Source organism: Argiope bruennichi, chromosome 8 (assembly GCF_947563725.1).
Source record: "Argiope bruennichi chromosome 8, qqArgBrue1.1, whole genome shotgun sequence".
NCBI lineage: Eukaryota > Metazoa > Arthropoda > Arachnida > Araneae > Araneidae > Argiope > Argiope bruennichi.
In genome coordinates, this window is record NC_079158.1 from 64,530,857 (window position 1) to 64,557,308 (window position 26,452).

Consider the following 26,452-nt stretch of genomic DNA (forward strand, 5'->3'; position numbering starts at 1 on the left):
ATTGATTTTTAATACATATTTTATATTATTAAATGGAAAAACTAAATGAATAATATGAAAAAGAATAAGGAAATACATAAATTTTGAAAACCAAAAGATATTTGAATATTAACTATAGACATTTATCACGTGGTGCATTTTTTCAATTCATTTCATCCTATTTTCGCTCTGAAATATTACTCGTGCTTCTAACAATAAATTTTTTCCATTTTGTCAATAAATCTATGATTTATTGACAAAATGCTTACAAATTCTGAAAACACAAAGTTTTGTTTCTATTTCTTTAAAGGAAGTTGCCACGAAGAATGAGATAAATATAGTTTACTAAAGTGTTGCCTAAAGTTTCCTTTTTCCTGTTCGAGATTGGCGGTAACAGTTAGTGGCATCACAATTACACGGTTCGGTGTTGATACATAATCCTTCTTTTCACTTACAACAATAATTTTGACACCGCGTGCGTATCTGCATCTTCCACATTTGGTAATTATTTTTTATTATACCTGCCTAATATCTAAAATTTTAATGTACTTTTTAAGTCATAAGTTACTTGTTAAATTAAGCAATAAGTTTTTAGAATATAATACATTCTCTAATTAGGGAACAAATATTTTATAATTCTCGTATTCATGCTGAAATCGTATATACTACGTTTGAAGCAGTTTTTATAGGAATGACCTGTATTTAGTTCAGTTTCAAACTCAGAAATAAATAATAATATGGCAGTTGTGTAATATTTTTCTTCCGTGACCTATCCAAATTAATGTAATTATTTTTTTTTGCATCCTTTTTATTGAAATATACGTAATTTGAACTAGTTATATTTGTTTTTGAAATGCTGAATAATTAGGTTATACTTGTAGAACTATTAAATATTTTTGGACAATATTCAGTCACAACCTAAATCCTCGAATTCTTAATTTTAAATTAGTTCTTTTTTCGGAGTTCAATTTGAGTTATAATTTATTTCCTTTTCTATTTAGAAGCATACAGCTATTTTATTCACTTTACAGGATTCATCTACTAAATATTATCTTTAAAATATACTTTATTCTAATAATAAGAAATTCACCTTAAAACCGATTTCTAAAGATAAACAAATAAGTTAAATGTTTATTAATATTTTTTTAAGTATCAAAGAACAATTTTGAATAAATCAGTTACAAAATTCGATAGTGAAACTGTTTTGTATATTGTTTAAAATTTTATCTGACAAGTTTCTACAATATATTTATAGTAAGTAATAATTAGGAAATTAGTTTTCTATTTCCTAATTATTGCATACAAATTTGAAAATAATTGTTTTGTGGAAATGTTTTTCATTCTTTGAAGATGTCTATTTAGAATTGTCTTACTTTTAAAGACACATTTTTAATCCAGAATATTTAACAATATATTAAAATTCTGTTATATTTTGAACTAGACTAGACAAATTATATATCTCTCTTATATTTTGGACAAAATGACTAGACAAAATTTTGAATTTTTATTTCCACAAAACTTTGTTCTCTTTATAAAACTGAATTGATTCTTGAGATATAAATCCTGATTGCTCCTCAGTTATATAAATTAGGCTACAACTTATAAATTTTTCTCTTCATGATATAATCTCTTTTTAAAGAAAGACAAAGTTGACTTAATTTGTGTTAAAAAACCTGGTAAAAAAAAAAAAAAAACCTGGTTGTGACTTTAAAATTTAAAAATGTTGGAAAAAAAATGTGTTAATAAATGATAATATTTATTAAATTTAAAATTGCAATTCTACAAATTGTGATATTTTTGAAGTATTGATGCTTTTCTTAATTATTTTTGTTTATATTTATTGAAAAAATCTAAAAGAAAATGAATGGGAAAAATATTTCTGTAATCTGTTAAAGTGTTTTATGTGACTCACTTGAGGGTTACAATTCAGCTTATAGTTCCTGAATTGTAATATATCAGTGTTTTGTTATTCTTATTACATTAATTTGTAATGTATTTATTTGATTTGTGAATCAATTTTATGTATACATGTAAAATAAGCGAATGATTTTAGATATAAGCTTCTAAAAATTTTTTATTGCAAGCTGAGATAATGGAATAAAACTCGATTTTCTCCATTTTGTTGTACTAATAAAATGTAATTTTTCTGCTATGTATTAGTTTATTGCTGTCTAATAATATATTTAATAGCATTTTTTGTATTAAATTGATAATTTTAAAATGTTTTCTTCCTCTATTGCATGAATGGTTATTATAAGTGTTCATTTTCACTACATTGTTTTAATATATTTTGAAATGATTGTATATAATAGAATCGTAGAATGTAGACTTTAAATTTAATTATTTAAATAAATTTAAATTATATTTAAAGTGAAATCTAGCATTGTTTTTTACTAAATTACTTGAACAATTTATTGCAATATATATATTATCTTGAATAATTATAAATGAAATATTTAGAATAATTTTAAAGGTTATTCTTAAATTAACTAATTTTAAAATGACATTTGATGTAATTTCTTATGAATTTTAATATTAAGAATAATTTTAAACTTTATTTTTTGTTGATTTATTAAATAATATTTGGCACGTTATTCTTATTTAAACATAAAAGTAACAATGAATGTAGATAATAAACTAATGGCAATTTGATACTAGATTATCTTTTTCTCTTTGGTACATCATTTACTTAAAAAAAAAAGCCTTTTTAATATATTGACAACATTTTCTGTATTTCAAATTTATGTCTTAATTTTATTCATTTTCTTTCAACTTAGTTAAGTATTCATTTATCAAAAATGCCTTCTGATGCAAAGAAACGCCGCGATGCAAAAAAGAAGGAAGCTGCAAAGGCAAGAACACAAAAGAAACCTACACAAAAAGCTGAAGAACAAATAAATGGAGATTCTAATTGCAATGATACAGCAGCTGAGATACAAACTAATGGTGTTCATTTGTCTGCAGGTAATTATTTTCTATTATTACTTAATTATGTTTGTTTAAAAACAGGTGCATTTCTTTAATGATACGCATTTTATTCTTAATGAGTAAAGTTCAGATTTTGGAGAATATGAATAAATATTTATTAAAAAATGATTTTTATCTTAAAACTTTATTTGATAAAATAAAAACAAGAAGTCTGATTTTTTAAAAATATCAGTTTAAATTGTTAAATATATATTGATTTAAGTACTATTTGAATTATATTTTTGTATTTTCATAAAAATTTTGCAAATATATCTTTAGAATATTATTTATCTTAAAGTTAGAATTAGTTTTTATCATATAAATTTACCTTTTTAATTTTCATTATATTTAAAATAAAATATAAGCTGTTGTGCAATATTTTTCATCAGTAATATTTTGAACTGTACCTTCTTCTTATCTTATTTTATTTTCATGTAATTGAACTTGTCTATTTTGATATGCATGAAAAGTTTTATCAAGCTTCCTTTACCATGTAAATTTAAATGTATTAAATTTTACTTAAGAAATTCAAATTTGGTTCACTTCACATGCGGAAATTCATGCATGTTTGTTTCTTGATTGATCCTGTAAAAAAAATCTCCTTTCAGTCGGCCAATTTTTTCTTCTTTGTGAATAATAATGTTTCTGTAATAAAGAAATGCAAATATTGTGTAAACATACAATATCTGTATTGATATGTTTTTTTCACTTTGATGGTAATTTGTTCCTTTAAAACATATGTTTTAGAGATGAAACAATAAATTGGAGTATTTAAATTAAACCCATATTTTAAGAATTTATAAGGTATTTTAAAGTTTTAAAAAGTATATAATATTAATATCTAACATGGAATTTTTTCATTGCAGCTGAAGAAGAACTTGTAAATAAATTGGAACATGATATGAAATTAAATGCAGAAGCTAGAGCATGTACTGGTGTTTTAGCTGTACATCCGCGTTCAAGAGATATAAAAATAGAGAATTTTTCTATAAATTTTCATGGAGTTGAACTTTTAACTGATACAAAATTGGAATTAAATTGTGGGCGAAGATATGGCTTAATTGGATTAAATGGCAGTGGTAAGTATTTTCATTGTTTTTTATATTTGTTTATTTTTATCATGCTGTATTTGTAATTCATTATTACATTCCTGTAGTTCGTAATAATATGATGACAGGGTGTCTCAGTGTTAGATGATCAATTTGGATTTGCTTATGAATGTGTGATAGTCTTTCCTTTTAGACAGTTTTCTTCACATTGAAGGAAATTCTTGAAATATACCTTTAAAGCTAACTTATTGACTATTTAGTAAGCTAGCATAACATACATTACTTACTAAAAGAAATTTTAAATCAGTATTGAATATCCTATATTTAACTATGACTTGTTTATGAAAGTTGTTTTTAAGTACAAGAGTGCATATATTGATCTTCACTGATAACATTGAGGTAATAATTATCAGCAGATGTTTATCTCTCTCGTCTTGTGAAAACTGTGTAACTTTGCACCTGTTCAGTTTTTCTTAGGCTCCAGCTTATTTTAAAAATTAAGCAGATGGCTACTTGTGGCTTTTTATCGTCGACAATATCAGTTTTTATGGAAGGAACTTAATCTTCAATTAATATTTTGGCAAAAATTGCAATGTTTGCTTGCTATTGAATATTTTTTTTTCTATGATGGAAATATTAATCAACTTGACTATTAGACTGAAGATTGTTTCAAATACTTGTTTTGTTATATCATTGTTGAATTAGTGATTGACATAATAATGGAAATAAAGTAAACTTCTGATGTAAAGAAATTTGTGATTAAATAAAAGCATAGACATAGTTTTTCTTTGCAATTTGTTATATTTTTGAAATAATATAAATGTTTCTTTTTAGGAAAATCAACATTATTAGCTGCTCTGGGCAGAAGAGAAGTACCCATTCAAAGTCATATTGATATATATCATTTAACTCGTGAAATGGAAGCCAGTGAAAAATCTGCTCTTCAAGCTGTTATGGATGTAGACGTTGAAAGGGCAAGATTGGAAAAGTTATCTGAAGAATTAGCTCATTATGATGATGAAGGTATATTAATTTGTTTGTCTTTTTATTAGAAAATGTATTATATTGTTTAAAATTTTTAAAATATTTAGATTTTAAAAATTTTAATGAGGTATTTATTCTTCTCTGGATATTTTTAATATGAACATATTGTATGTTTTGGGAAATACTTGTATATATGCTTGTGAAGATTATTTATGCTGATGTTAAAAGAAAATATTTGGAGTATATATTTTGTTCTGTATTGTGAATTATTGAGGTTGCAAGATTATAGTATATAGAACTTGTAGAAACAGCATTAAATAATCATGTTAAGAAGGGAATCGAGCATGGTATAGTTATTTATATATTATGGACATCAATATATTTTTTTTAGCCGTTTGTACTATTTTATGCCTATATTTTTACTTTTCCCCATTTTTTTATTTTATTCCAACTTTATTTATATTTTTTCTGCATTTCACAATATTTTATTATATATTTTGTTATTTTAAGTTTTTGCATTTTTACTATCCATTGTTTAACATTTTGAAGAACCATAATCCAAACAAGTCATCTCCTGGTCCTCAGTTTTGTCCTTTGTCAATCTGCCATTTTTTTGGTGCTTTTCTATCAGGCAAATTGCTTTGTGATGGCCTATTTTAACCTGTTTGGTTTAGGCAGGTTTTGGTTTTTATAACCATGATATAGTTCATAAGAAACAAAGTTATATTGGATTATTGAAAATTTTTTTCATTTACTATTAAAAGTTAAGGATGGAATTTTTAAATGGAAAATCCGACATTCTTTCTCTAAGTGTCTAGTGAAAGTAAATGGTTAATAGTTCTTGTTAGTTAAGTACAGATTTTCCATGCTAGTTGGATATAATGGCTGAAAAAAAACAACAACCCTCCAGATACTTTTGTTTTGAAGCAAGTTGCCCTTTACATTAGTAAACACATGTTTTTAGCAATCCAGTGACTCGTAGTACTTGCCCAACCCCAATCAGACCCCAGAGAGAGAGAAATACTATTTTATGGGACTAATCTTTTGAAAGAAACATGGATTAAAGAAACATCTCATAGAAAGCATTTTGTTCCAAAAACATACTGCTCCCATACATCAATACGCCTATTGTGTTCTGTGATTATGCAAAAATGCATCATTCAGCCCCAAAGAGAATCCAATGCCAATGCAAATAACATGTGTCATTCATTCTGAGGGGGGGTTAAAGAATTCATTTTTGTTTCTAATTAGAAATCAGTTTTTTAAAAACCTACTTTAGTAGTCTAATATTTCTGTCATTTTAATTTATAATCAATTTCTAATGACTTGATTTTTTTAGAGTCTCAAGAGCAGCTAATGGATATTTATGAAAGATTAGATGAAATAGGAGCCGATAAGGCACAAGCTAAAGCTGCATATATTTTGCATGGTTTAGGATTTTCAAAACAAATGCAACAGAAACAATGTAAAGATTTTTCAGGTAAGTTTATTATGAATTTCTCTTTGAATTAATTCATTTTTCGTTATTCACATGTTGGTAAATCTAGGATTACTTTGGATGAAATTGACATATTTCTTATTAATGAAAAATTTACTATTTAATTACTAGGTACAAAACTGTTATTACTATCATTTTTATGTTTTAGTATTTGTGAGTAAGAATTAAAGAAAATTAAAGAAAGATATTTAAAGATATTGAAAGAAAAGGCAAGTTTCCACATTCAAATAAGGTGCTAAAAGCTACATTGTGTAAATGTCTTGTATGTGAAAGTAGAAATATATTTATTAAGACTTAGTATATATAAAGTATTAAAAATTTTTACTGTAAAAGATAGTTTTATGGTTTTTTATCACAAATATTTATACACAAAATGTTTATCTGCCATTTTATTTTTAATTAAAATTGGAGATTTTTTTTAAAACAAAGACTTTAAAAAATCTCTTAGCTTCTTGAAAAATTTGATTCTGGAAATGATTTTAAACAAATGCCAAAAATTTTATATCTTCAGAAGTTATTAACATTTGTTAAGTAGTGATAAAAAATTGAGTGGCAACTTAAAATGCAATTAGAGCATTGAGCATGAAGACAGCCATTTTGAATGGTGAATTTAAATTTACATCAACTATTTGATGTATGTAATCAAGTTTCGTATCAATTTCCTTAAGTAACAGGTAATCTTTAAATAATTCAGGTTAAAAGGCATATTTTTTTGATATTGCTTGAATGAAAAATATTATTTAAATATATCTTTTCCATGTTTGCCTGTTTTGAATTGAACTTATTCAATGAAATTCAGATGCTACTGTTACATGCTTATGCAATACAAGCATAGTATTTAATTAATAAAAAATTAACTATTTGATTAATTTCATTAAAAAGTTGCATGTACTTCATAGTATTTTTGAGCAAAATTTGAAGAAACCTAATTTTTCATTTCTGTAGCTTGTAAAAAATTTACACATTAGTTTTATTTTTATAGATGCACTGTAACTATCTTTCTAAATCTGTTGGTATAAAAAATATATATGCATAATCGATTAATATATTAGTTAATTCTTGTAATACATACTGTTAATATGTGACACGAATCTGCAGCATTCATTTTTGTGATGCAAAATGACATGAATGCTATCATTTCAATTTTCTAATTCATTTCAGTATTAAAAAAAATTGCCTATATATTTTTACAAAGAAAGTTAAAGAAAGATTTTACAAAAAAAAAAAAAAAAAAAAATTAAGAAAATGATTGCTTTCTGTGATTGTGTTCAAATTCTCTTTCATAATTTAAAAATTTTTCATTGTTTTTTCTGTATTTTATTAATGACTAATTTTATTCTTCTAGGTGGTTGGAGAATGCGAATTGCATTAGCCAGAGCATTATATGTGCGACCACATTTACTGCTTCTTGATGAACCAACTAACCATCTTGATTTGGAAGCTTGTGTGTGGCTAGAAGATGAACTAAAAACGTAAGATAAAAATATTCAAGTATATATGATTGTATGTGACTGCAAGCATGTAATTTGGAAAAAAAAGTTTTAAAAATTGATTAACTATTAGATTTTGGAAATAAATTTAACCAATTACAAAAGGATGATTCAAAAGATTTTTTTTTTTTTTTGGTTAAAAAAGTATACTATATTATATATATTAAAGAATTGTTTCAAAAAGTATATGAAAATGTAAATGTTTACATCTTTAACTTTCTGGTTTTAATGATTTACATCAATATAAGATTATTTTTGTCACATTCTTTGAATAGTTTTCAAATCTAATTTTCTTTTGTAACTGCCCAGTGAAATGCTGTAATATTATAGTCTTGAATGTAGAGATTTACTCAATAAAATTAGTAGTTATAAGTACCTAAAACGTATTAAGTTTTAGGTACTTATAACTAAGTTTCAGTGTCACGAGTTATAACAAGTTTCAGTGTCACGAGTGCCCTCTCTCAAATAATATTGTTTTTCATTCCATACCAAGTTGATAATGGAAACAAGTATTTAATCTTTTCTGTTCAAAATTTAGTGTAGCTAAAATTTAAATCAATTACTGTAGCATTTATATAAAATTTATAAGGAAAAAGAAACTTCCTTTAATAAGCAAGGCAAAACTTCTATGACTTTTTTTAATGCAATTGTGACATTTTTTTATCAATAAATTTTATTTTCTATTAACAAAAATAAAAGTTTTATATCAAATTTGGTTTTTTTGATTTTTTTTTTCAGATATAAGCGAATATTAGTGATTATATCACATTCTCAAGATTTTTTGAATGGTGTTTGTACTAATATAATTCATATTGAAAAGAAAAGGTTGAATTACTATGGTGTAAGTATTTATTTTCCAATCTCATGCACTTCATTTTCTAAACTTATTATTAATGCTTTCAGTTTTTTTATATTTAACCTATTTTTTATTTATTTTATCCTTTTTCAGGGTAACTATGATACCTTTGTACGAACTCGATTGGAACTTTTAGAAAATCAGATGAAGCGATATAATTGGGAACAAAGTCAGATAGCTCATATGAAGGTATGCTATAAAAAGAATATTGATGCAATCAAGCAGTTTTTCTCATTCTTGACAGTATTATCAATGATGAAAAAAAGGCCGATATGAGGTTGAGAATTTAAAAATATAAATTCTCCCTGTGAAAAAAACTTTTAGAAGCGTCCTCTGAGATATCAACTGTCATTAGCATATTTATTTATAATTTTAGTTGTTTTTATTTTTTTGGTTCTTAATAAAACATTTAGATTAAAAACAGTCAATCTGCATTGCATGTATTATTCAGAAACAGTTGATGTCGCTCATAACATATTTGATAGCATAATCATCTAATTTTTTTTTTATTAAATCAAAATTAGGATAGTTAAAGGCACATAATACTTAATACATATTTTCATAAAAGTATGCAAAATTTTGAAAAATGCTTAATTGTTTCAAAATGCATAATATTTGTGACTTCATTCTCTTTTTCATATTATGCTCTTTTTCTAAGATTTAAAAATCTGATGACTTATTAAATTTTTCTTCCATTCTTGACATTCAGATTAGTTTTTTTTGTAACATAACTGATAAAATATGATTTATTTTATTTTCATATAAAAAAAAAACTGCTAACTTTTTTTGGAAATTTAATTATTTAAAATGAAACTTAATAGCAATGAAAGGAAAAAAGAAAACTTTATTGAATGAAAAATAGTTAGGAGTGCTCAAAAATGGTATTCTTTTTTTGATATTTTCTGCTTTAAATTGTATAAGTTATTTAATAAAACTATTACTAATCTGCTGATAATTTAGTAGTTACTAACTGATTTGCTTAAATTATTTTATGTTTGAAAATGATGATATAAGGCCGAGTTTGAGTGACATTTTTACACATGGCATTCCCTTTGTTTTTGGTTGAGTGTTGTGTTTGAATTTCACCATGACATAACTCGAGAAGCGTTGCAAATTTATCTGATTAAAAGCTTTAGATTTGGCTAAATAATTTACCTGAAGATTTAAACTTATTAGAATTTACCCATCCTTAATTTTTTTATATATATCCTAATAATTTTCATTGACCACAGTGCTAAATTGTACCATATTTATTTTGAATTAATAAATTTGGATGATGAAATTGTTTTGTTTTTGTAAATGATGATATTAGGCCGAGTTTGAGTGTAATCTATGCACTTCTATTCCCACTGTTTGTGGTTGAGTGTTGTGTGTTAGGTTTCACTGTGACATAACTCGGGAAGCGTTTTAAATTATCTGAAAGCAAATATTTTCAATTTTCTAAAATCTTTATTTAAAAATTTATTAATTGTAAGGTCATACAAATTTTTCTTGTATATATATTCACTTTAAAAAACTGCATTATTTTAATATGTCCCTGCCTGTTCTTAAATTAGTTTTGGAATTTGTTTTATATTTTTTCTAAATAAGGTTATGAAATAGTAGAAAGGCCACAAATGCTTTGCATGGTATTGGTGAACAATAATTATGAAATATTCATCTCTTGCATAAATGTAGCATTTTTATTGAATCCATTTTATATCCCTAGCAAAATTTTGATATTAATCCCTAGCATTTAATAATAAGAATCCAAAAATTGAATTTCTGTTATAGACACATCATATCCAACTGATTGAAACCAAATTTTGTCGCAGAACTGCAAATGCAATCATAATATTTCATATAAGTCATTGTGTTTACATGCTTGTGGAAGACAGACACTGACAGAAATCTTACCTCTTAGTAGATTTAGTTCTAAATTTGCTAAGTATCTATAGATAATAAATTTATGTACCAAATTTTATCTAGCTAGCTTTTTTTATTTTCTAGTTATTTTGTTACATTATATTCGGGCATCTGGACAGATTCTGTGAATGAATTTCTGTCCTAATTTGATAGAAATCTATAAACTTGCTTTTAAGATCATACTTCAAATTTCATCAGTCTTCCTAAAAGTTTTTGAATTATTTTTGTCACAGACAGATATAATTGTTCAAACTCAATGAGATGTAAGATTTGGAGATTCGTCAAAATCTCAAGTTGGAATTTTTTGATGATTACGATGCATTCTCTATACTTTGTATGTGAAATATCATTATGGCTGAGCTTGGCATTATTTAAAGTATTAAGAAAGGATATTACATTAAAACTAGATTGAACTAGAACTAGAAGAACTTAAAGTTGACCATACTTGAAATAATCTCTTAAAAAATTGATGAAGCTCTTCAGACTGTAACAACTTGCTTGATTGAGCCACATATGTTTATTAGGTACTATACTCATTTTTTGACAATCCTTTGCTCAGAAACACTGTGTGAATATGAACTTTTTGTTTTGATTATAAAGTTCTGAGGAGTTGAAATATTTAGCACCCAGGCTTTCATAATTCTTTAGGACTTTATTGTATTAAGAATTATATATTAAAATTGTAGAAGTAATAGTAATAAATGAATCAAATTGTTGTAAATATTTTGATATTATGTAGTCATTTTCTTGTTATTTTTGAAGAATAATGTAACAATTCCTTATAAAGTAACTTAAATTTAAAAAAGTACCCATTTTTACTTTAGAATATGAATATTATTGAATTAATAGTATTTATTGACATAAAATTTCATAAGATTAATAATTGGAATATTAGGTTTTGCTATAATTTTTTTCAATCTGTATAGTCATTTAAAATATGTAAAATAACTTTTTTAATGTCTGTTATTCAAATTGTATATTTATAGAAATTTGTTTTGCAGGCTATAGAATTGCTCTTATCTTTAGCTGCTCATATTATATTTTTTAAAATTAAGATTTGAAAATTATTGCTGCATTTTTTTTTGTAAAATTGAATTATTATACTGTAAATTTAGTTTTTCTTTTAGTTTGTAAAATGGTGCTTTTTCTAATTTTTAGGATTATATTGCTCGTTTTGGTCATGGTAGTGCTAAATTAGCACGACAGGCTCAAAGTAAGGAAAAGACAATGGCGAAAATGGTTGCAGCAGGATTGACCGAAAAAGTTATTTCTGAAAAGGTAATCTATATAAAATTTGAATTTAAGGCTATTTATTTTGTTAGCATACTTTTAAATAATGTACATGCCTTTTTAAAATTTCTTTTTATCTCATTTAATTATTTTGAACTTATTTGGAATTTCAGTATATATATATATAAATAGTAGTTGTATTTGGCATCTTACGAGATTCTTACTGGTTGCATTATTAATTTTAAAAGAAGGATTACAAATTTTTTTTGATGCCTGAATTTTAATTTATAATTTTTGTGTATTTTATTTTTTGAACTTAAAATTTTATCAATTATACTGTATTTTTTGACATAACACATGCTTTGTAACTACATTTACAACTAATTAGTTCTTGTGACGTCTTTAACAATTTTGATGATATTAAATAAGATGTGTAACTGTTTAGTTATAAAGTAAATTATCAGGCAAGTATTATTTAATATATACAATTTAATAATGTTTGTACCATTTTGTTGTTAAAAATTGAGTATATATAGAATTACATTCAATTGACACGTGCATAAAAGGCTCTGCATAGTTGAGATGGTGGTGTATAGAAAGATTTGATGGCCTGATAAGGTTTCAGCTTCAGATTTTGAAATCCAATTCTATTAAAGAACTGCTTTGCAACATAGCTTGGTGTTCATGAAATCTGTTGGAGCTAAATGTTTTTTTATTAATGTACTGTTGAAGTTTAGAGAATGGCAGAAGTTTATCCTCTGGCCACAGTTCAAGATATTGTCATCTATACCAAAATAGCTGTAGTATGGCATTAAAAAGGATGCTAATATTAAATAACCAAATCCTGGATGCATCTAATAAATCCTGGTTATCTCTATTTCTGTTTTCTATAACGAGTTGATCTCTGATTTTGACCTGCCTTTAATCTTATGATGATCATCCATTGCTGTTGTCATGACAAATAATGCTTTTTAGATAATGTAATTGTCTGTTGCAGATTTATAATTAATGAAACACATTCTTATTTTTAAAAATTTTATTAGACTAGTTGCAAATTGGTGCATTCCAGTTATATCGATAACATTTTACACATTGCTGCTGTGTTTTGTATTTTTTTATTTCATAGCATGCTCAAGTTTTTTATTGGTGATTTCTTTTTATTGCATAATATTAAATTTTTCTTATTTTTTTATAGGTTGTTCAGTTTTATTTTCCTGATTGTGGGACCATTCCTCCTCCTGTCATCATGGTTCAAAATGTATCTTTCAGATACACAGATGATGGGGTATGTGTGGATATGTTTTGTTTTTAATCATACTATGCTTTTATTTTTTTAGTTATGAATAGAGCAGACATTTTTTTTTTTTTTTTTACAATATGTTCCTGTAGTTGTTCCAAAGTTTATTTAAGCGATTTAAAATTTATTATACATTAATAGATACTACTTCAGCAACTCTAAAGCATGAACAGTTAAATTATATTTCAGTAATTGGATTTTTTAAAAAAATATTCTTTCTAATACATTTTTGTTTTAAATATTTCAAGTTTTTTTTTAATTGATGTATGAAAGTACCTTCAAAAATTATAAATAATGTTGAAATTGTAAAAGTGAGTCTGCTGTTATAAATTTTCTAGTTTAGAAGAAGCAACATGGAATAGTAAAATTGCTAATTAGGGAATGTTAATTATGATTCATTAATTGCATAGAATATTTAAAATTATTTTTGAAAATGTTTATGTATAATGTACAAAACATAATATATTTACCTATAGTAATATTTATATATATGTGTGTGTTTTGCAGACTTGAACATATATATGCTTTGATATTTTGCTTAAACAAATTTTTTGACTTAGAAAAATTTCTAAAGAACATAATCGATTTATATTCTAAATAGATATGAGTATTTAATTTCTAGTTGTCCATGTTCGAATAGTTGTCACTATAAAGCCATATTTAATTAGTTGAAAAGTTGGAGTTAAAATTGCTTATCATAACTGTTTGTGTTTGGCATTATAAATAATTAACTGAAATGGGTTTGAAATTTGGAAAAACTGACATTTACTTGATAATGCAAATTTAATTTTAGCCATGGATTTATAAGAACTTGGAATTTGGTATTGATCTTGATTCAAGAATTGCCTTAGTGGGACCTAATGGAGCTGGGAAATCTACTTTACTGAAACTGCTATGTGGTGAAGTAAGTTCTATAATATTTTATTTTTGGTCTTTTATGATTTTTTCTAGTTCAGTGTTATATTTTGTTGAAATTGATTAGCCTGTATTGATTAAAAATAAATGTTTCTTTTTTCTTCACTATTTTTAAGCATCTATATTCTTTTCATATTAGTATTTTTATATACAATTGAATGCAGTATGCTGTTAGCACAGAAAAGTTGCTTTTATTCTATTATTGCATTGCTTCTAGAAAAAGATAATTTTATATTGCATATTGGGTTTTTTTTTGGTGTAATATGTTGTACTTTAATGTTTTGTATATTTTATAATTTTGTACAAATTTTGCATTAATAGTTGGGAAAACCTTACATTCTTTTGTTTTTGGATTGCCATTTAAAATATGATTATTTTTATCTTTATTTCCTTTATTTTTATGCTGCAGTGTTTGTATAGATTAAGGTTTCAAAAGCTTTTTTATTTACCTTGTGCTTTGGAAATAAACAGAATTATAATTATTCTATTTTCTAAAAGAATTATTTTGCTGCAAATAAAAAAAAACAATAGTGATATATTGACCAACAAGAAGGAAATGAAGTTGAAACGGTTATTTAGTAAATTTAAATGCATTGTCTTAAATAAAAAGGTGTTCTTGAGAATTGAATTCTTAATATCTAAGTGACTAAGTACTCCAAACTCCCATTCTCCATGGCTGTGGTTAAGCAATCATTTCGTTGTTTAAGTAGGTAGCATTGCACAACTTAAGAAGCTTTGAAATAGAAAATAATAGCTAACTTATTTTCTTTCGTTTCATAAAGTTTGCATCTTTATTGACAAAATTCTTAATATTTTGATGCTTCTAGGTGCATCTTGAACTGAGGTTTGAAAATTAGTTATTTATATCTGATAATTTTGTGAATGAAAATCAAATAGAATATCTGAATGCCTCAGCAACATGTGTATTTCAAATTTATTTGAAACCACTGCAGAATTATGTTTTTTACAATACAGAATTATTTTTTTTTACATTGCAGAATTATATTATTCATAACATGTTTAGATAACAAAGATTTAAATTCATGAAAAAATTTATTGTGAAATATGTGTGACGTTTGTAAAATATTTTTACTTTTATTCTCATAGTTTTTCAAATAAAATTTAAATTTATTTGTTAATAGAATCAGTAGTTTTAATCAAATCATCAATTAAATTGCACATTTTTTATGCATTTTCTGACTTAAAAATGAAAGAATGAATATTTACTTGTTCTTTGAATTTTTTTTTATAGCTTGTCCCTAGTGATGGTTTAATTAGAACACATTCACATTTACGATTTGCCAGATATCACCAGGTAAATATTTTTCAATAAATTTTTTAATCTGTTATAACATAATTTGCTATGATAATCATAAAAGAACAGCTTCTGTTTAATAAATCTAAATATCTTAGTAAATCAACAATTATTTTTGGTTTACAGCATTTAACAGATTTACTTAATCTTGATATTTCTGCCTTGGAATATATGATGAGTAGTTTTCCTGAAATAAAAGAAAAAGAAGAAATGAGAAAAATAATTGGACGATTTGGATTGACTGGCCGCCAACAGGTATCTCCCTACTCCCCTTTTTAAAATTTATTTTATATATTTTTGTTTATGTTGAGAATTATCTTGTAGAAAAGGTTTAAGTAAGTGAAACATTTTTTTTAGTTTCTCTTGGCATTCAGATAATTTAAAAGCATATTTTTGTACTTTTATTAATCTAGATTTTTTCCATTATTAAAATTTATTATTATTAGCCATTAATTTTAGAATTTTTATATAATGTGTTGATATTGTTAAGACATAAAATGTATGCACGCTAAATGCAGATCAAATATATTTTTTTACTGGAAAACATATAATAAAATTAAATGAAAGTAATGCAATTTGGTATTTTTAATTAAGAAAATTAATTATTCTTTGTTGGAAAGATTATTAATGAAACTTTCAGATTTTCAATAAAATTCATAAAATAAGATTTAGTTGTTATTCTTTCTGAAAAAATTCTTAATTAAATCTTCCTTTATTAAAAAAAATAAGATTCACATGTTTAAGAAAAGTAAACATATCGCTAAATGATAGTTTTATGATTTCTTGATAATATTGGGATTTCCATGGTAGTTAGAATTCTTAAATTTACACTAAAATATTTTGTTCCAATATGTTTATTCATTTTTTCTTTTAATTTTTGTGTCAGTTAAAAAAAATTTGCATTCATAATTTTGCCAGCAGCAATATTTTTAACTTAGGAATGTTTTCTAAGGATCAAGCTTATTTGAATTCTTAATGTATATGGAAATATTGCTAAACAGTAAATAAAAGGAAAGTTAAAAAAAAAAAAAAAATCTAAGCATGAATTGTTTTTGTAATATTATGTAATGAAATATATTTATAAAAACTTGACATTTTTTTATTTTCTCTTCAGAGTTTTAAAATTGTATAGCTGGATAGTTATCTACTTACAAAAAAAAAAAAAAAACTGTTATAAAATAAATTTGTTTAAAGTATTTACAAAAATATCCTTTAGAGGAAATACTAAAAACTATTTTTTTTTTCAACCGTTACATAATTCCAAATATAGTAAGAAAGTTACTTAAAATGTTCATTTGAGTATTTGAATGCAAATGTTCCTAATTTATTTGCAATTTAAAATTAATCGCATTTTATTTTGATAGGTGTGTCCCATCCGCCAATTGTCTGATGGGCAGAGGTGTCGTGTTGTATTTGCATGGCTAGCATGGCAATCTCCACATTTACTACTACTTGACGAACCTACAAATCATTTAGACATGGAAACTATTGATGCCTTAGCTGAAGCAATAAATGAATTCTCTGGGGGCATGGTACTAGTTAGCCATGACTTCAGGCTTATAAGTCAAGTAAGCATTGCATTTAAATATATGACCATTCTTTTACTTTCATTTTACATGATATCATGGAGTAAATTTTTCTTTCTTATTTATTTACGCGTATGCGAAGTTTAGAGAATGAATTGCAATTGTCAAAAAATTTGAACTCAAGATTTTAATGTATCCATGTTTTTGCCCCCTCCCCTCAAATTTATGTTGGCATTATGTTTGTCTGTCTGTTTGTGACAAAGATGATTAAAAAACATTTCAAGCTGGAATAAGGAAATTTTGTATATGGTTTTTATACCTGATTTTTAGATACCAGTCAAATTTTGAATAATATGCATGTGGAGGAAATCTGTTTAGCTGTCCATATATAAGTTACAAAGTAACCACAAAACAAAGAGAGCTAGATGGATAAAATTTGGTACATGGATTTAATATCCGAAATGAAGCTGAATAAAACATTAGGAACTAAATCTGTCTTAGGGTTGACTTTCTATCATTTTATTCTTTTACTAGCATGTAAACATAACTCAAAAGTGCAATGACTGAAATATATGAAATTTTGTGACTGCAGTTGTTTTGTATCAAATTTTGTTTTGATTTGGGTGGGAACAACACATTAAAAACATTTCTAAATAAGGATAGATAAATACAAATTTGATTTTTTAAAAATTACCTCTTGGTAAATACCAGGGATTAATCCCCCTCCAAACACACATGTGTGCACACGCACCCCCCCCCAGGACCGCACGATAGATTCATAAAAATGTTGAATTCATGTAAAAAAATTAATATTTCCTAATTATTTTTTATCAGTGTCATGCAAGTCATACATGACCTTACCGAAAGTCTACAATTTTATGTGGGGAAGGGAACGAAATCTTTATTAGAGAATATGCAAGAAATTTTGGGGATGCCGTTCTCGCTAATTCTATTATATATCCAGAAAGGTTATGGCAACACAGTGAGAATGGCTTTAAGTAAAATTGTGTTTATAGGCAATTCTAGAATCCAAAATAGTTTAAAGTAACATATAATAACATAAGGAGTAACGGAGTAAAAAAAGGGGGGGGGAGCTTTGTCTTTCATTGATTGTAAGCACTAATATGCCAGTCCTTTTGTAATGTTACTTTTCTTTGTTTAATTGATGGAAATGAATTTTTTTTTCTTGTGCCGAACAGGAGTAACAAATTTGGAATGGTTTCTTTCTTTTCTATAAAAAATGCACTTAAATCCTTGATATCAAAAGTAACATGCAGTGTACATTAAAGTACAAAATGAATGCTTGACTATAGATAATTATTCTTAATTCAGCATATGTAAGTTCTTTATATTTTAAACAGTTTTCTGAATAAGGATGGATAATTGGCTTGAGAATGGCAAGCTGCAAGACTCCTCTTAACATTTGATATATGCATAAAGCTGAGACATGTTAAGTTTGTTGACGTTTACATATATTTTGGTGGTTACGGATGTTTGAATGGCATTCATATATCTTGTTATTTTACCTTCATTCAAATATAGCCTGTTTGCATTTGGTTAGGATGCAGTTTGAAAGCATATTAAGTAAACAAAATTAAACTCGAAAAATATTCTTGCAATTTCTGTTTTTTAATGAACTTATTCAAATGCATAAAATAATTCAATTTTACATATTTTAAACTCGATATTATTGTAATATTCAATGTTGAAATATTAATTTTTAGTAATTATTATATAAATCATTGCATCTTTTAGGTAGCTCAAGAAATATGGGTATGTGAGAACCAGACTATTACTAAATGGCCTGGGACTATTCAAAGCTACAAGGATCATCTACGTAAACGAATTTTAAAAGATCTAGAAAATCCTATGTGAATATTCATCAAAGAAACAACCTCTCCTTAATTCCAGCTTTTCTTCAGCTGCCAGTTTTCCACCTTATGTTGTCTCTAACCTCCTATTTATTTTTAAGCTCCTTGTTTTTAATACCTCAAATTTGTTTGTTATACAATGAAACATATTTATGTTTACACTATCAGTAAATAATGTAAAATTCAGTAAATACACTAAGCACTTACCTGACAATATCTGCTGCTTCCAGATGCATTCTAAATTTAAGATATGTTTATATCGATCTTCCATATAATTGCTTTTGATGTATGTACTTTTTTATTTTGTTAATTCTGCATAAAAGTTACAAGAACAAATTAATATTCTTAGTTGTGGGCTGTATTTAATTCCATAAGTTTTAAATTTTGGTAACTAGATTATTTTGATTTTCTTTTTATTAATTCCGACCTGGAAATGCATTTTTTATGTCACTTATGTTTTCCAAATAAAGTCTCAGTTGTATTATTTCCAATAATTTAAATTGCTGATCCAATGTATGTATGACTTTACCTGTGACATGGTTTGTGATACTTTTTTGAAAATGTTCTGTTGGTATTGAGCATTAGAATGTGATACTCTGCTGATAAGAATAAACTGACTACTATTGTTTTTATTTGAAAATTTATTTCACACTTTTATGGATTCATAAATAATTTTCCATTTAAATATATTTCCATTGGAATTTTATACTTGGAAGTCATAAAACTGCAGCATTCTTTACAATTAAAAACCACCACCAGCAAAAAAAGACAGTTTTAAAAAGTTTTCAAAAGTATGCTTTTATTAATGTATTATAGTAAGCCTCAGTTTTTCTCATTGCACTAGTACACATTTATTAATTTTTTAAAAAAATTACCATATAATTTGTCTTTAAAAGCCATTTTTATTAATTTAAAAAGGTTGCAATTCTTGAAAAGGCTTCTATTTCTTAGTTATTGATTTCAAGATTCTGTATTTATAAGTTTTTTTGCAAATTTACTTCTAGTTACTACTTAGAGGATGGATCACAATCTGATTTAATTAATGTATTTGATTATTGTATCTGTAGATATTATAATGGTGAAATTTCACCAGGCGCACCACTCGTATAATATACAGAAGAAGAATTTTGAAATTCTTAAGATATTGGGAAGGGAGTGAAGAAAATAATGATTACCATCTACTCTCTTTATGAACAAGTAAAATTTGAAAAGAGTAAATAATATATCATAAGTTATGATATATTAATAACTGATCTAGATTGCTAATGCAAATGATTCCAATATAAATATAAATGGATATATGCAAAGTGAAGTAAAGTATATATGAAGTGATAGTAAATACATTGAGCAATGCTTTATGAATTAACACTGTCCCCCTCCACTCCAAATATTAAAGATCTAATGTAATTAGGTTTAAATATACATAAAAAAAATGACAGTTATCTTTAATAGCAAAAGTTATGAGTGTGATAAGATATAAATACAGGATAAGATATATGCTAATTCTACATTTAGATTCATTGTACTCATTTTATTTTTAACATAATATATCTTATTTTTTAAAATTCAGGAATTGTTTCCAAATAATCCCCCCCCCCAATGGATAAGGAAATTCTGTTATATATAAAAAAAAAGAACTAAAAGCAGGAGATGATTTTTTGATTAAACACAGAGTTGCTTCGTATCGCAAAAAGTTAAAAAACACAAGAAAGTTCGAAAATGGACACAATTCTATATAGCATGATGAAAAGACAAAGAAAGCATACGTAAAACTTGAGCAGGTAATAAAATACAGAGAGCAGGTGGTAATAGTTTAAAAAGAAATAAATATATCTAAAAATGCATAAAACATTAAAATACAAGTTGAATGACAAGCTAAATGTTGAAAACAAAGGTAAAATGTGCTAAATCCGATGTAAAAACCAAATAGATCTTGAAAAGTTAAAAATATTCGGGTGGGTTTTTCACTTACTAAATCGTGTAGAGTCAATGATGTAAATAAAATAAAATAGAGGAAATCAATCTAAAGGACATCCAATTACAAAATTTTATTAAAGATAAAATGTTTTGGATAAAACTACCGTTTTTCTACTGTGTCAAAAGATTTACAATGTACCGTGGAAAACCGAATGTTAATATGAAACTATAATTTTATAACTAAAATAATACAATATTTTTTTTTCCCAACGATTTAACAAGCTTGGAAATAAATTGCAAAATATTGAAGTGGAATGTATTTGAAACTATGAAATAATTTTTTTGGTAATAGAATTTAGTATCATGTAATCATCAGCAATAATCACCATTTGCAGCATTATGTTATTTATAATAATTATTAGTAATTATAGTATTAGTTATTTGTAATTTAGAAGTAGCATAGTAAACAATCCTACAGGAGATTCAAGGAGAATGAGTGGAAATTCTACTTTAGATCTACACTCAACTGATACATTTTGAAAGTGAAAGGATTATTCAAAAAGGAAGGGAGAATCCCCTAAATTATGTAAATGTTTATAAAGATGCTTACCTTTGAACTGATGAGGACATCACTGAAATTGACTAACAGTTTCAACAGAAAAGCTTAACTGTATTTAAACCCCATTTTAAAGGTACACGAGCTAATTTTATATGGATTTCGTAATTTTATACCATATTTGGATGAAAAATGGGAAGAGACCTGAACCTGCATTTCCTTTTCCAAACTTTTTCATCACTATTTTTGAAGAATGCATAAAAGGACTAATATGCACTTTGCTCATATATCTTGCGATTTTTCTTGTGATTCTTCAGTCACTTGTCTGAAAGTTTGTTGCGAAGTCACATTTCCCTATTGAACCAGAAGAGAAAAACGATATATATATATATATATATTGAACAATTTTTTTTGAAATTTTTATTAATTGAAGATCAGTTGTCAGTTCGATGTTTTTTCACCAGAACTTCCACATCATTATAGCACAAAAATGATTTTTACACTCTTTTAAAATTCAAAAGTTTATCTTTTTAGTTCCCTTCCAATTTTTAAAAAAAATTTATTCCAATTTTTTTCAACACCAGATTTTATTGTTGTATCTAATTCAAATTGCTTTAATTGTTTTATCAAATATTTAATTACATAATTTTCATTTATTGTTAAAAGTAAAATAAAAAAGATTCTGTTTAATATTTGTTTATTTTATATTAGGGGGTATGGAAAAATATTACATTATGCAAAAGTTTGAAAAAAGATAGATTGGACAGTTAACTTTCTCAGATTATCATATTTTCATGGAACTTGACTTTAATAAGATGGTTAATGTTCACATTAAGCAAAACTGGTGTAAAGCTATTTAAAGGAAATAGCTTTAATGTTCATTACAATTTGATACTTAAAAATACTTAGTGATGAAATCGGGAATATTAAATAAATCATAAGACATTTAATTGAAATTAAACACAACCAGTACTCAAAGCAAACCATATGATCGAATTATGAATTTTTCTGGTGAGAAAACCTTAATATTTGCAAGGGGTCATATTCTCATTGGTTATAAAAAATAGAAATAAATTAATGAGAAAATTTTGATAAAATCTTTTTATTTCTTAGCAGACCGATGGATACGACGAAAGAAAAAAAAAAAAAAATCAGACTGAAAGAGATGGCAACTTATTTTTGCTTATTTATTTTTCTGGGAACGTTACTTTCAATGGAATTAGGAGATGCCCAGACAGAGGTCTAACCTTAAATATTGATAGATTTGATGGCATTTTCATTTATAGACGAAAATCTAACGTATCAAGATTATCAGATAACAGCAAATAAAAAGCTGTAAATCTGAACCTAATTTTACGATTAAAAACTCCAAGCAAAATTTAGATGTCTTTCTGCCTGAGTGTACTTGAATATGATAATTCAAAAAAGAAATGAACTAGATGAATAAAATTTAGAATATATTTTCATTATTAAAACTGCAGATTTTCATCAAATTTTGGATCAAATTTATCAATAAATAATCGAAAGAGAAAATTAAAAAACAAAAATTGCAACTTATATGAATGAAATTTATTGTGTGGTTTTGATTCCAAAATTATAGATTCTTGCTAGATTTTTGACTCGATTTGCCAAAGAGAACAGATTAAAAATGTATATGCAATTCTTTTCATTATACAATAAAACTATAAACCAAGGGCCGGGATAGCCTGGTTGGTAGGGCGTTGGATTCGCAACCTTTGGATTGCGAGTTCGCACTCCGCCGGTCGAAGACTCTCCGTGTGTGTGGTGGCTGGCGCACGTATAAATCCGTCGTGGTCACAAAGTCCTCCATGTCGACAGTAATACCATTGGGGGTACTGGATCAGGGGTGATCGTTCTCTGATTCAGGTCTAAATTACGATCTCTGATTGATTGAATGAAATACATGAATGAAGTCCGCCCCGTAAAAAGGGTTGTGACGTGTATGTAGCTAGGTCGTACTCTTGGCCCTAGATGGCCCTACTGAAAAAATAAGAGACGCATCCTTGGCTTAAAATCACTGACTTCTTAAGTCAGTGGGCTTGTCTATGACAAGTGCCATTAGAAAAAACAAAACGACTTATTTTAGAAGCTTACGAGAAAAATGAATAGAAGTATACAGGAGAAGAGAGATTGGACATAAATCTTTAATTATTAGCATTTAACTTTGAATATTTAGAAAGTAACAATTCATATTTATTTGATTCTGTTCAGAGAGCAGAGCAAAAACATTACGAATTTATAATTTTGTTTTCCTGCGATTAGTTTCATTGCTGGAAAGAAGAATTTACAATGAATTCTTAATGGATGTCAGATCAATACACTTCGATCTTGAAAACCAAAACGAGGATTTTTGAAATTGCAAGAATTATGATACTATCTCTGTTGGAAATCAAGATTTGAGGATTTTTCTAGAAACGTGATGTTGACATCAGTTTTCATGTGACACTGTGGACTATCTCGAGAGTATAAAAGCAGAGGTGCTCATGCGGGAAATAATCCTCCTTTCAGAGTTTTGTTTGCAGATCACTCTTTTTAGTTGTCTTTGTTGAGCACTGTTACTTTTTCCTATTTAACTATTTACTATCAGCTTGTTTCATTAGTGTCAACAAATATTGTTCTTTGTAAACATATTGGTTGTGTTTTTGTCAGCTGTTCTCCGTGTTTTCTGGATTATTTGCAGAATAAAGCATATCGATTTTCTTTCACTGTACACACACACTGGTCGATTCACATAGGAAAATTTTAATTTTAAAATGCACTACGCTTATTTTATAGGCAATGGAACGTGACATTACAGTACAGTGTAAGGCAAGATGCGGTTGGATATTAGATATCATGCACAATTACCTATCATGTATGACAATTACCTATTGTCATATCACCAGAATTTATTCCGTTATCAAGCATAATTCAAAAGGATTAGTACACTGCTACGGAAATTTTCCAGAATTCGTGACTGGGTTGCACTGTGAAAAATCTAGCAGACATAATAACATCGAAATAACGTTTTGTTCTACTCGAAAATATAGACAAAAAAACAGCAGAAGCACACAAGAATATCACAGGTAGTAAACTGTTGCACAGAAGCAGCAAATCGGTAATAAATAACTGTAATAGCATTACACGTTTGGAGAGAACTTGCAAGAGAAAAACTACGCCCACACCTCTCGATTTGTTTGCTACTCTGATTGACTCCGTACTGACTGACTTCAGCTCTGTCTCTTGGCAAAAAGTCAAGAGACAGAAGCTTCTAGAAAGACTGTCAAAACTTGAATTTGCGTTGATCTGTTGTCAAAATTCCTGTAGTTTCTGGAATCTTTGATTTTGTCATTAAAGTCACGAAGCTTATCATGAAATGGTCGTCAAGTTTATTGCCAAGCGCAGGGTCATTGACTCGACATCTATTCAGCATCCATCAGAGCTATTTGTAAAACAATCTTCCTTATGTCTCCCTTACAAGGAATTAGGGAGTAAAATTCGTATGCTGTGTTACGGTCTTATAAGTCATGTTTGGAAACTATTTTTAATACACTAACATTTTAAACATGGAAAATTCTACATTTCTGCCAGTAAAGTTAACAGAGAATATCATTACATAAGAATAAATCAACGACCTCCTCGACTAAATGCCATTGATTATTTGAGGCAGTCGTTGAAGCGGCTCATATAATTTAAAATAGTCATATTCAAAGTTTCATAACTTATTTGTAAAAGAATGGAATTTGTCTTCTTTAAAGTAATAGTGAACAAAGAATATTTAATTACTAGCTGCCTTTGACAACTAGTTGACTTATTGGAATTAATTATTGCTAAAAATTTCAATTACATATTTTGTATAATTTAGTATTAATGTCTTTCTCAGCAAAATATTTCTAAACTTCAAATTTTAATAGCTTTATATGTTCTGTTCATTGTTGAGTCAGTTGCGTTGATACATTATGCATATTTATTAGTAAAATATCGAACAGAAATTTGAAATTATGCTGTGCAAATGAATACCAAAAATATCTTTACATATGTTAGAAAGACATAACATGGGAAAAAAAAAATCTAATTTTTACAAATGGGTATGTTCGGCTAACACTAAGGGATTCACAATACAAGTGTTGCCTTGTTCAAGCATGGTTCGACTTCCCTGTATTTTTTTTTTCGTTCAATAGAAATATTTTTTTGGAAATCAACATTTTTTTATTAGAATTTAATTAATATCCTTTATTAGAATTTAATTGATATTTAATTAATATCTGATTTTATTTGAAATAATTTAATTTTTCCAATTTTATTAACTTTTTTGGATTAAAAAAGAAATAAGATTTTTTTAAAAAATGAGTAACTTTTATGAAACTTAAGACTGCTGAATGAGATGAAATGTTGATAAAATGGGATCACTTTTTGGCAGTACTTTATAAAAAACTATTTTTTTTTTCATCACACAGAAACAGAAAAAAATCTCATTGATCAATTCGAAGTGGTGTAAAGCTTAATTTTTTTCATTTTAATCCAATTTTTGCATATAATTGGGATGAAGTGCAGTTCTGTAATAGGAAAACGAAGGAAATTATTTGTTCTGTAGTGGGTAAAATTGTTCAAAATTGGTTTCTAATCTTTTTGAAATCTACATTTGACAACAGCTTATTTTCATCACAAATGGTGAGGTTTATATGAATATTTTATTACGATCCTGCGTGTCATTGGGACATCGGCACTGAATTAAAAGCCAGTACTTGAGAAATTTTCTTTTCTTGAAAGAAAAGCAAACCATTACATCCGCGTTTTCCCTGAAGATTGTAACATTCCCCGTTTCCCAGTACTGATAAGACATTGTGTTGTACTGGTTCATTCTGTAGTCGCTGTTACTTACTAAACTCCTCGAGATAGCCAGATGGTGGATCTTTTTACCTGGGTGGTCTGGCATCTGTTCATTAGCGACATATGGAATATGGAATTCCTCGTCCCAGAGGTATTGACAGTACCTTCAAAGAGAAAGGGGTGTCCGAACATCTGAGTGCTAGATGTTTCTCTTTGTGAAAGGATCTTCCCACGACCCACTGGCGCCGCTGAGAGAGCATATGGCTG

The 26,452-nt window shown here is 26.7% G+C and overlaps 1 protein-coding gene across 1 annotated transcript; it reads left to right on the plus strand.

Moving 5' to 3' along the window:
• Positions 1-341: 341 nt before the first annotated feature.
• LOC129980581 (ATP-binding cassette sub-family F member 2-like) lies at positions 342-19,510 on the plus strand. Its single transcript, XM_056090958.1, has 15 exons — positions 342-480; positions 2,757-2,943; positions 3,813-4,025; positions 4,830-5,018; positions 6,319-6,459; positions 7,823-7,949; positions 8,706-8,808; positions 8,917-9,012; positions 11,887-12,006; positions 13,154-13,243; positions 14,049-14,159; positions 15,423-15,485; positions 15,612-15,740; positions 16,850-17,053; positions 18,767-19,510. The coding sequence occupies exons 2-15, from the start codon at positions 2,778-2,780 to the stop codon at positions 18,884-18,886; spliced, it is 1,872 nt and encodes a 623-aa protein (XP_055946933.1). The 5' UTR covers positions 342-480; positions 2,757-2,777; the 3' UTR covers positions 18,887-19,510.
• Positions 19,511-26,452: the final 6,942 nt, after the last annotated feature.